The sequence below is a fragment of the Lepidochelys kempii genome, chromosome 1 (genome assembly GCF_965140285.1).
Source record: "Lepidochelys kempii isolate rLepKem1 chromosome 1, rLepKem1.hap1, whole genome shotgun sequence".
In the NCBI taxonomy this organism is placed as follows: Eukaryota; Metazoa; Chordata; order Testudines; family Cheloniidae; genus Lepidochelys; species Lepidochelys kempii.
The window spans coordinates 219,734,849-219,747,452 of NC_136380.1; the positions used below are offsets into that span (position 1 = coordinate 219,734,849).

Sequence of the window (12,604 nt, forward strand, 5' to 3'; positions counted from 1 at the left end):
CAGTGTGATTTGGGGCAGGGTTTAAATTCCACATTTGGGAGGAGAAGGAAACATTTTTCTGAAAGGATCATTTAAAAAAAATGGCAGCTGCTTGAAACTACTAAGAGGTTTGGCATGTTAGGATAATATGGGGTGGGTTAGTGGGCAGCCAAAGGTATAAGACAAATGGATGATTTATCAAATGGCTCTGCAATTTTTCACAGGGGTATCACCTCCAGTTACCTGGTATGAGTCTAATACATTACTCTGTAATTTAACTCATAGCATCATGGCCACCTATGTGGTATATGTTTATGTGTCACATCTCCTTGCAATTGATCACATGGCTAGAATCTCCAGTTCCTTGGTATGTATGTATACATTTATCACGTCCCTGAAATTTATCACATGGCTTCCATCTCCGCTTAAGGGGGGAGTAGCTGCATCTCTGTGTGAGTGAGCATATAAAAAATGTCCCCACCTTTTCCCTCTACTTGTTTCCGCTGTCCTGCCGGTTTAGCCCCATTCCTGTGGGGAGAAGGCAGCGCAACCACTCTGGCTGTCGGCTCCATAAGTCACTAACACCTCCCCCAGGAATATCCCTGCCTCCTGTGCACCATGGGCTCCTGTTGCTCGCATAGCATCTGATATGTTGCCAGCATTGCAGAGGTCAGCTAAGGATAAACTCTTCTTGCACTCTTTTGTTACAGGAGATTATAAAAGAGGCTGCGCAAAAAAATATCTGCCAAAATGAGAGAAGGATAAAGAGCAGGGGAGTGGGGGTGGGTGGGGGGGATATGCATGTGTGTACTAAAAAAGGCACCCAAAGAAATGTTTAAGCCTCTTTGGACGTATGTTGGCCTGACGGGTAGACATGAGTTAGGACAACGAATGGTAGTGAAGTTGGTCAGGTACTTAAATCCAACGTGAAATAAACCCCTCTAGCTTTATTTTCTCACCCCGCTCCCCCAACGAGATCAACCCGATCACAGCGGGTTGGAGATCAACACTGGACTAAAGTGAAGACCCAGGAATGCATTGTGTAACATACACCCCCTCCCGCCCCTAGAGCCACCAAAACGAGCCAGGCAAATCTAGCTCCGCTGTAAGACCACATGAATCTAAAAGGTGGTGGGAGAGGAAGAACCAGAGAAACGTGCGGGAAGGGGGGCACTTAGCGACAGTTCCCAGGGAGGAGGATGGACATAGGGAAGGGCTTGACAAACAAAAACGCTTGTTCTGGCTTTGCGGAGTAGCTGTGCTCAGACAAGGGCGATCTTTCTGCACCTGGAGTCTGTTTGGGAGGCAGGCTCAGGCTAGATGTAAGTCAGGAAACAGCAGCCGGGAGGAAGAGGCACACGCACAAAACCAGAGCGAAACAGGCTTCCTCCAAAGCCAAAGAGAAAAGAAGCCGGAGCAGAAGGAGTTAATGGGCTGACCCATAAAATCCTTCTCAAGGGCAGCGAGGCTTTGGAAAGAAAAGTAGGGCTGATCCGAAGGGGTGGGGGCGAAGGAAGGAAGAAAGTTGTGAGTGTGTGTGTGTGTGGGGGGAACTGATATAATTGTGCCTCCCAAGAAAGGTACAGGAGATCAACTCGCAGAGTAGGACAGGAGCCCAGCCCAAGAACAGGAAGGGGATGCTGCTTCCTTTTGAAGATAGCCACGGAAAGAAGCTAGCAAATGCTTTACCAGCGTGAGCAGTGTGGGCTCCTTCCTTAAAAGCAAGTTTTCTGGAGTGGAGACTTAGAGAGAGAGAGAGAGGAGCCCAAAGAAGAAAGGAAGGGGCTATGGTTTCCTGGCCCCGCTGCTTTGTCTCTGGCTCCCTCTGCCTCTGGAAGATTAGCCACAGGACACAAAGATGCCCCGCTGGTCACTGCACGCCCAAGTTCAGTTTAGTTGGTGCTTCTTGCCTTTTTAGCCCGATCGCTTTCTCCGAGGGAGCAGGACGCGCAGCCCGGCAGCCTTTAGTGTAAGCTGAAGAGGGGGTTGCCTCCTAACTCATCTCAAGAGCTTGGTGGAGGCGGAAAAGAGGGGGAAAGGGAAGAAGAGCTTGGAAGTGTCAAAGGAAAATTGGTGCCAGTGGAGGCAGCAGAAAGGACAAAGCAAATTAATTTGTTGCCTTTTTGTGCGTGTGCCAGGTTTTGGAGATCTTAAAAAAAATAAAAAAAAAAGCACACAGCCCCAAGCCCCAACCCCTTGGCTGGCTCTTATGGGAATGAAACACTCCTCCCGCTGCCTGCTCCTAAGGAGGAAAATGGCGGAGAATGCTACTGAGAACACCGAGGTAAGGAAGCGAGGCACAGGGACCTGTCCCCCGGACCCCCATCCCCGGACACCCCCCCCCCCGCGAGCAGCAGCAGGTGCAAAACTTTCCCCGCGCCTTCTGCTTGCTCCTGCCACGGTGGCGGCTGCGTTTTTGCATGGCCCCTGCCCTGGCTGGGTTCCTCGCGAGCAGTGCGTCCAGCCCTACATGGCAAGAACTTTCCGCCTCAATTTGCCCTGCCCTCCGGCGGCAGGCTTTGATCCGAAGCAGCTCCGAGTGCTTTGCGGCTCGGGCAAAGGAAGCGCTGGGCTCTTGGGCCGTTCCTGGACGGAGCAAACGCTCCTCAGGCAAGCGCTGGGCAGCCGGGTGTGCAGGGGGCTGGGGAGGGGAGGAGGGTTTTGGTTTTGGGGGGAGAGGGGGGGAGGAGGAGGCAGAGCTCCGCAGCATCCCGGGCAGCTCTTCGCAGACCTGCCAGGGAGTTAGGGAGCCGGGTGTCTGCAGCACCTGGGAGAGCTCCGAGCGCGGCTGCCAAGGGGAAGGAAGCAGAGCCCCCGGCTCCGCGTGCAAGCTGGCGGGTTGGCCGGGGCGGTGGAGAAGGCTCTCGCCTGGCTTGGTGAGCCGCCCCTAGGAGCTCTCCAGGGTGCTGCAGAGAGAGAGAATATTTTCGCGTTAGCTCCGTGTCCTTCAGCAGCCTCCCCCAGCCTTGCCCTGCTTTCCTCTGGAGACGCGTCCGAGCGGTAACGGGGTCAGTAGCACCTGATACTCACTGAGCTCGCCGTGACCTGGCGGAGGCTTTCCAGGGGCTGTGGCTCGTCTCTTGCTCCCGGGGGAAAAGAGGCAGAATCAAATCCTCCGGCTGCCTGCCTGTGGGAGAGCGAGCGAGCGCCAACCGCTCGGCTTCTATGAATAGGCTATGCCCAGTGCTCTTGCTGAATATTTAACGTATGGTTCCCCGATATGCAGCGCCGTGAAATGTGTATCCATCATGGTATTGCATGCTAACCAACTCACACTCCTATTCCGCTTCAGCCTCTCTCTCTCTCTCACACACACAGCTGACCTCCATTCTCTTAATATCCCTGCAGAGGTAAGGCAGGAGCCCGAGCTTCTGTCTGTTTCCCCTCTTTTACCGCTATTTAAAAGGGATTAGCCCCAAACCCCCTCCGTCTCCCTTGCAGTGAATCCTAACAGCGTCTGCGTGGTAGGGACACTAATCTCTGCAAAGGGGTGTGTGGGGTAAAGGTCCAGGGACGTGCTTCACTCGCCCTGCTATGAGAAGAGCGGAGTTGTCTTAAACGAATATAATTCCAGCAATAAATCAAAGGAGCATGCCTGCTCCTGCGTTACAACCCCCTCGAGTACCGTGGTAGAAGAGGCTGCTATAAATAGCAAGGAGTCAGGCAGCACATCTGTAAACTGTCCTAGTACGAATGGCACGTACTGTACCAGAGGTCCCAGAGTCCTGCCCAGTACTGGAGGCAGAGGAGATAAGCCCAGCTGCTTACTTTTAGAACCCTTCATTGTCCTTAAATGGGGGCGGGGGTGCGGGGAGGGACATATGAGCTGAACGCATTAACTTTCTCTCTTCCATCTAAACTTGATATCGATGCATTGGGGGGGGGGGGGTGTCTATCCCCTCTCCTGCTGTCTTGTGCAACGCTGCACCCACTGCATTATGCATCTGCAGGGATGGCTTTCTTAAAAAAAAAATGCACTCGGAAAGGAAGTGTATCTTGGTTACGGGCTAGGTTTTTTGCTCGTTATAATCTATGCAAATGCAAGATTTGTGAAACGAGAGCAAAATTATAGACTGGACTAGTGCAGATAGACATTTTCTATTGTATATGTCTATGCATGAAGCCAGCAAGGATGCATTGATAACATCTGGTAAAATATTGTCTCGTTTATTAGCTTAATTTTCAGCTGTTAACGTTTCTTAATTTTTAAAAAGGAGAGAGAAAACGAGAGCCCCACATAATTAGAAATGCAACAGATTAAATATTGGTGTATTTTTGAAACTAGTTAACTATCAAACATCCTTATTCAGTAAAACCATAAGATGCCGAGTTGGGGCTCAAACCTGCATTCCCTGAGCCTCCCTCCCCAAACTCATCCAGAAGCCAGGGGCTGTTTTGGAAGCAGAAAGAATGTAAGATAGGGCCCTTGGTTTGTGTTCTTATCATAATGAAGTTATGTAGTATCCTCAATTGGTGTCAACTGACTCCACCTGAAGTCAATGGAGTGACACTGATTTACATCAGCTGGTGATCTGGCCCATACTCTTAATTTTCTAAAGCACTAAGGTACTAGGGTGACAGGCAGTATATAAAAAAAGTGAGACACTCAGACAGATGAGCAGTTAAAACAGTTAACAAATAGCCAAAACATCACTGCCAAATTATTCTAAAATCACCTGGGTCTTACTCATATTGATCTGAAGCTCTTAATAAGACAATTCTATACATTTAGCATTACCATTTTGTGATAAAGGACAGTGGATTACAGAAATTCACCACACATATAACAGCATTATCTAAGATCATCCTGGCTACAAATACTGTATGTCAAGCACTTTTCTTATACCGTACTGAGTTTAAAAAAAATAAAATAAAAGAAATATAGACCCAGTCCCAGAAACTCCTGCTCATGCGAGAAACCCCAGTGAAATAAATGGGACTACTTGTGAGTAAAGGAGGACTATTCATGCCAGTAGGGGATTTACAGGGTTAGGCCCATATTTTATCAATTTCTAGACATTTACAGTGTTAACACTCTTTTATATGCACTTTGGGCTAGACCCGCAAAGGGATGTCGGTGCCAAAATGCCACTTTAGGCATCTAACACAAAAATTTAGATCAACTCCCCTGCTCAGCTGCTGACTAACCCTGTAGACACTGACATTCTTTAGATGCCAACGTTGCCCTGGCAAAGTCAACATGGTGCCTAAATTTCTGTGTGTGGGCATGCACAAATCTGTCTAAATCCTGTTGCTGCTTGGCTTCTCAGCACCTAAGCCCTAGTGGGATCCTCAAAATCCCCCACCTATCTTGTCTGTGGGGCCTGATCTAGAAGGGATTTTTAGAGGCCACTTACGAGCACACCTACTGCATTGCCCCCGGCACAAAACAATACTGGAGGAGCAGGTGGTGCCCCCCACTAGTAGAATTTGTTCCACTTTGTATAAAGAATGCGATATTCATTGGGTCAGGATGAGAGACTGAGGATGACTCTATACCCCAGTGGTTAGGGCACCCACCGGGGAGACCCAGGTTCCAGCTCCAATAAATGTTTATTTTATATTCAGTGAAACAACTTCAACACGAGAAATTGAGAGAGCCCTACATCAGAATATGCCATAGCCCAGGTAGTAGGGAAATCACCTGGAGGTAGGAGGGCTGGGGCCAAGTACCAGCTCTGACCACTGGACTACAGGGTATAAGGTCATCACCTCCTCCTGAGTTTTTTCTTTTTTTTTGAGAAAGAACTGAGCTGGCTTGGGTACTTAACGGCTTCACAGCTGTGAAGCCCAGGTGGAGATCGGCATCTTCCTCCAGTCCAAATGTAGGCACCTAACTCTATTTGAGGGCCAAGGCTTGGCCACACCCTTCTCCTCAACATTTCACTTCTGGCTAGCTTAGGTGGCCCCCTGCTCAGCGTGCTGGCTTCTCTGAATCACACGCAATCACCGACATGAAGGTCACTATCTTACAACAAAAAAACTTCAAATCCAGACTCCAGCGAGAAACTGCTGAATTGGAATTCATTTGCAAATTGGATACTATTAATTTAGGCTTAAATAGAGACTGGGAGTGGCTAAGTCATTATGCAAGGTAGCCTATTTCCCCTTGCTTTTTCCTACCCCCGCCCCCCCCAGATGTTCTGGTTAAACTTGGATTTACACTTGGAGAGTGGTCAGTTTGGATGAGCTATTGCCAGCAGGAGAGTGAGTTTATGTGTGTGTGTGTGTTCCCGGGGGGAGGGGGTGAGAAAGCCTGGATCTGTGCTGGAAATGACCCACCTTGATTACCATGCACATTGTAGGGAGAGTGGTCACTTTGGATGAGCTATTACCAGCAGGAGAGTGAGTTGGTGTGTGTATGGGGATGGGGTGGGGGGGGTGAGAAAACCTGGATTTATGCTGGAAATGGCCCACCTTGATTATCATGCACATTGTGAAGAGAGTGGTCACTTTGGATGGGCTATTACCAGCAGGAGAGTGAGTTTGTGTGTGGGGGGGCGGAGGGTGAGAAAACCTGGATTTGTGCTGGAAATGGCCCAACTTGATGATCACTTTAGATAAGCTATTACCAGCAGGACAGTGGGGTGGGAGGGGGTATTGTTTCATGGTCTCTGTGTGTATATAATGTCTACTGCAGTTTCCACGGTATGCATCCGATGAAGTGAGCTGTAGCTCACGAAAGCTCATGCTCAGATAAATTGGTTAGTCTCTAAGATGCCACAAGTACTCCTTTTCTTTTTGCAAAGACAGACTAACACGGCTGTTACTCTGAAACCATTCTTAGGAGTCTAATTCTCCCCATGCAGTATGTGGGGAGCCACAGTGCCTAACCTCGGGCTGAGGCTTCCGCTGGGTACCAGGGCAGCTGAAGTTACTCATTGCAATGCTGAGTGTAAGTCCCCTTTGTGGATATAGTCCTATGGGCCTGATTCAATGTCCAGTGAAGTGAAGGAGAGCCCCACCATTGACTTCAATGGGCATTGTATCAAGCCCTGTATTTATGTATGAGAAGGCCATTAGAGCTCTATTTGCCAACATTTCTACAAAGAAATTCATTAGCAGGGCCTTTTATATTTCTTTATTTATACAGCACCCTGGGTGCACATGGTGCTTTACAGAAAAATAAAAGACGGGGGGCTGAAACCAAAAGCCCTCTGTGCATAGTATTCACAGTGAAGTCAATGGAAGCTCATCTCATGGCTGGCTTGTAAGATTTGGCTCAGGTCTCTTCCTGACGAGTGTACAGTCCAAAAGCCAATACTGCAGAGCTTTATTCTCAGGAACCATCCCACTGACTTCAGTGTAGGGCTATTCATGGGAATAGGGCTTTGGGATCAGTGCCTCAATTATGGGACTGATCTTATAAATCCTTATTCACATGACCAGTCCCATTTACATCAGTGGGGCTGCTTATGTGAGTAATGGGTTCAGAAATGGGCCCTATAGCAATAATGGAAGACAGAAAGATAGAAAATAAAGGGAAAGGAGAAATTGCTTTTGGAAGAGCATTTATGCAAAGTGTCCCAAAAATCCCTATTGTTGCACTTGCATAGATTGCTCGGTCTATTCTTTTAATGTGAATGGGCATGGAGGAAGGAGATGTCAGTTCTAGAGCTGAGTTTAGCAATGGAAAACAAGTCTAAAGACATGAGATTTCAGGAGGAGACGGTGTGTGCTTGATACATAGTCTTATAGAGTGTAAGGCCAGAAGGGACCACCACATTATCTAATCTGACCTGCTATACATCACAGGCTCCCAGTACCACCCAGCACCTGCACACTAAACTGAACAACTGAAACAAGACCAAAGTATTACAATTGTCAGGAAACTTGACAATTGTGTGCCACAGGCAGAGACTAGGAGAGACTGAGATGCACCAGGGCCTGAGGCTTCTGGAATGTCAGGGAAATAATTAAGTGAGATGTACAGAGATAATCCTGGCAAATGACCCACACCTATGTGCTGCAGAGGAAGACTAAAAAACCCCAGCGTCACTGCCTATTTGACTTGGGGGAACATTCCTTCCCGACCCACATATGGCAATCAGTTAGACCCTGAGTATATGAGCAAGAGCCAGCCAGCCAAGTACCCGAGAGAGAGAATACTCAAAGTCACCTCAGAGTCCCTGGCCCACTCTGTCTATCTCCATTTGTGACCAACTTTGATACTTCAGAGGAAAGAAATTAAAAAAAAAATAATCTCCCAGCATACATTGGCAGGAACAAAATTCCTTCCTGACCCTTGTCAGTGGCTGTTCAAGGTGCAGGGAGTAGTGTGAAAAAAAGGCATGAAGGCATGAGTGATACAAGGACTTTATAACCTGACTGCTATAGTGATAGGGGTTATATACATAGCTGAAGTCTAAGTCCCCTGTAATAAACCATCCAATGATTATACGCATCCACATGTACCATTTACATCTCTGACTGATGTCATAGTCCATAGGCTGTGGATTTGGGGGCAGGAGTACATGGGCCAGGGCCCAACCACTTCTTGGCTGGATCAGACGTGTGTGGTGTTGCAACCCTGTGTGCCAGATTGCAACACCACTCACTCAAATTTGGATGGGGTGGGTGTAGGGGTTTATGGGCTGAGGAGAGGAGGGTCAGGTTGCTGGTGGTGATGAGGTGTCTGAGAGGGGAAGAGGAGGGTCAGGCAGGGGGAGAAATCTATGCCCCCCACTTTACTGCATTTTGCAGTCCCTGTAATAGCCCTATTTTTATTACGATAGAACCTAGATGCTCCAGCTGAAACCGGGCTCCTATTGTGCTAATTGCTGTACAAGCACATAGCATGGCAGCCTGTGCCCTGAAGACCTCAACATCTAAAGAGATTAAATAAAGGATGGGAGAAAGGAAGTACTAATATCCCCATTTTACGGATGGGGAACAGATAGATTAAGTGATCTGCTAAAGGTCACACAGGATGTGTGTGGAAGAGCCAAGAAATGAATCTCTTGAGTCCCAGTCTAGTGCCTCAACTCATAGACTTTAACATCAGAAGGGACCATCGTGATTATCTAGTCTGAGCTCCTGCACATTGCAGGCCACAGAACCTCACCCACCCACTCCTGTAATAGACCCCTAACCTCTGGCTGAGTTACTGAAGGCATCAAATCATAGTTTAAAGACTTCAAGTTACAGAGAATCCACCATTTACATCAACCTCCCTCTATACTTACAGAAAGTCCTGGTTCTCTTCCATGGGTACAGAGGGCCACAGACACAATGAAAATCATGTGATTCTGCTGTACCCTCTGGTATGCAGGATGCCAGTAGTCCTTAAATATGGATGTGAACTCTGAATACTGCAGAGCCCAGATCTGTGAAAGCTCCTTCTCTGCCACGGTGGATGAAGACATTAAGGTGGTCTGTGTTAATGAGAAGCTCAGTGGATCTGCAACCACACAAATCCACCAGCCACCCCACTATGGATGGATGAGTGGGAAAACTGTGATGGCTACTTGCAGCCCTGAGTCTCCACAATTACTTTGTGGCTCATGAGTACGATTTCATTTCCCAGGCACTCCTGTGGCATGGGATTTGCTTTTCAATGAGTAATTAAAGTAAAACTCAACACAAACTAAAAACCTATTAGGAAGATTTTTGCTATTGCAAGAGGCAGCATGGCCTAGTGGCTAGATCATTGGTTTGGGACTGAAAAGACGCAGATTCTATTCCTGGCTCTGCGGCTGGCCAGCTGGTTGACCTTGGACAAATCATTGTCTCAGTTTCCTCATCTGTAAAATGGGATAATGATATTGACATCCATTGTAAAGTGCTCTGAGACCTACTGATGAAAAACACTAGATAAGCATAATGTTATTTGTTTCAGTACATGACTTCAGAACTCCATGCATGAAAGAATACCGCCGAATGAAAGTTGCTTACACCAAGAGAGATGGGACAGGAGGGTAGTGGAAGTGATGATGGACTCTGACTCATTCTGAGGCACAGTGCCAGCCGGGTTGTAGCATGTCACCACTGAGAAAACAGCTTGTGACATGTCTTTCAACTGTATTGAGCGGTCACGTGTCCCAGAATCTTGTAACACTGGAGAGCAGACAGTTGCAATGCCAGCTGTGATGATAAACAGCGTATCTGAGTTGTATGGACCAGATCCTTAGCCCATGCTCCAGTCAGAGCTGTCCGGGAAACAGTGTTCCCATCCTGTGGGAGTTTGAGATTTTGAATATTTTTCTCATCCCAAATCAGGACTAAAAGTCAAAATTGTGAAAATGTTTGTGAATCGATACACCAAAAACCATTTCAGCTTGGGTCAAGTGTTTCGATAATTTTGAAACTTAGGTTAAAACAGGTATTGACTTGGGAGAGTCGTGGAAATTGACCCTGCCCTGCAACTACTTTTGATTTCAACAAATCAGCATTTTCTGATAAAAAACCCATATTTTTTTCCAGAGACATCCCAGCTAGCTCTACTCCAGCTGCTTTGTGCTGCTGAGACAGTGAAAAGCAGCCAGAAAATTATCCTAAAGGGGCACCTGAGAATTCCCACTGACACAGGGGAATGTTCAAGTAGTGTAGAGCTTGATTAGGGAGCAAAGCAGAGCGCATCCCATTCCATCTTATCCTCAGCTGGTGCCTTGCCTCTGCAGCCAGTATAACTTAGACTACCCCTTCAGATGCTCTAATTTATAGTGGGGGCTGTTTTGGTTTTTAGCCAGTCCAGGATTGGGGGAATGGAACTCTGGCTGAGAACCACGTTCCCCGCCCCACTCCAGTTGTGCAGGACATACATTTGGCTCAGGTGAGGATTATGCCCAGTGTAATTAAATGCTCTCTATCCCTACTCAGAATTAATACAACGTTCAGGGTTGTGAAATCAAACACTAAAAAGTCAGGACATTCCCAGAATTAGGGCATCTCCTACATTGTTATCCTGACTCATTATAATGAAGGTATTTTGGGGTGTGCATTAATAATATAAAATAAGATCCAGGAATGTTTATATTTAATAAGAATCATAGAACTTAGAGATAGACAAGACCTACTGGATCCTCTGGTCTGTGTTCCTTGCCAGTATAGGGTCATTCACTATAGCACATTTGTTGATGTCCGGTCTAATTACTCATATTGTCAAGGCCTGGCTTGACAAAGCCCTGGCTGAGATGATTTAGTTGGGGATTGGTACTGCTTTGAGCAGGGGGTTGGACTAGATGACTTCCTGAGGTCCCTTCCAACCCTGATATTCTATGATTCTATATGCTGTTTTGTAGTGTAGAATGTGCTGTTTGTCCTGGGGTCATTAAGGGACGGATTGTGCTTGCTTTGAGGCTGTTGTTGTTCTACACTAACCCAAGAGAGCTCCAGGAGTGTGCATGGAGGAGTGCATGGAGAGTGTGTACTCTTCACAGGAACATGGGAATTGCCGTCCTGGATCTGAGCTTTGGTCCACCTAGTTCAGTGTCCTGTCTCTGACAGTGACTGGCACTAGATGGTTCAGTAGGCAGATGGGGGATAACTTGTCCCCTTTAGGATGGACCAATCTGCTGCCGCTTGGGTGGCTGCGTCAGAGTGGAGAATGGAATTAGTACTTTTGCCTCCCTTCCACCCAGCCCTCCTTGCCCTGCTTGTGGTGATTTGTGCTAGGAGGGTAGCAGACTTTTGTTCCCAAAGGTACCAGGAGGGGACAAGGGACAAGGCACATTCTAGTCATGACATTACACTAACCTCTTTTACTTGTAAACTAGTTTTAGATCACCGATAAAAATAGTAGTGGCCGGTGAATGGCAAAGTCAGTTGCTTTGGGCTCCGATTTCAGAGCATTCTGCTGGTTAGTACGCTGCCCACCAGCTTCAGCAGCACGCTTGACTTTGATCTAGTCTTGGTTCCCCTGAGCTGTGCCAGCACTTGCTTCTGCCTGGCTGTTTATGCATGGAGAAGCTGCGTAGCGTTCTTTGTGCGCTGCTCCTGAGCATGGTGCCAGAAGTGTTTAATCTAAAGCCTATGGGCAGAGAAGCTGGCTGTTATTCAGAAGACTCATAGGCTGTTTCTGGGAGTTGGAAGCCTAAGTGAATGAGCCAGATAGGAGCTAAATACCTGCAACTCCTATTGACTTCACTGGCCATGCTGGGATGCTCAGCAACAGCACCTGGTTTACAGTCAAGCCTGTATTTTGGGGACTGAAGGGAAGTGCCAGATGGATTTTAAGTTCTGTGATAACTTGGGGTTTCCTAACCCATTTTTCTTTCCTCTGTGGGAATATTCCCTAAATACAATAACATAAAAACACGTCCATATTAAGGAGCAAGGGAACTACTCTTAGAGCCAGATGTGACTCCTCAGCCACTAGCATGTACTGGCATGCTACAGCGGTGCCCTCACAGAGGTACAATGCCACCTGCAGTTCAGCAGTTGCCCACTCTTAGAAAGCATGCAGTGGGCAATCCTCTACCCCTTCTCATGGCCAGCTAATGTCACTTGTGAGTACTGTCTTTATGGAGATTTTGTGTGTCCTGAGCACTGAGAATATGACTGTGTTCTGCTGCTACACAGAGGCACAAATGAGTGGAAAGTCCCTTGAGCCTTTTCCCCACCCTTGAGCATCTGCAAAAGCTGGACACAATTTAGCTCCTATAATGTAATAGGAAATTATATGGGC

The 12,604-nt window shown here is 47.5% G+C and overlaps 1 protein-coding gene across 3 annotated transcripts in view; it reads left to right on the top strand.

Annotated features, from left to right (window-relative positions):
* Window positions 1–1,257: 1,257 nt before the first annotated feature.
* Window positions 1,258–12,604, top strand: part of PRMT8 (protein arginine methyltransferase 8) — a 99,724-nt gene continuing 88,377 nt past the window's right edge. For 2 of the 3 annotated variants that reach the window (XM_073314525.2, XM_073314543.2), the window contains exon 1: window positions 1,263–2,263. In XM_073314525.2, the coding sequence (XP_073170626.1) occupies window positions 2,189–2,263 (75 nt within the window). In that variant the 5' untranslated portion in view covers window positions 1,263–2,188. Of the gene's footprint in view, window positions 2,264–12,604 lie in introns of all 3 variants that reach the window. The other variant, XM_073314535.2, reaches the window with a different exon arrangement.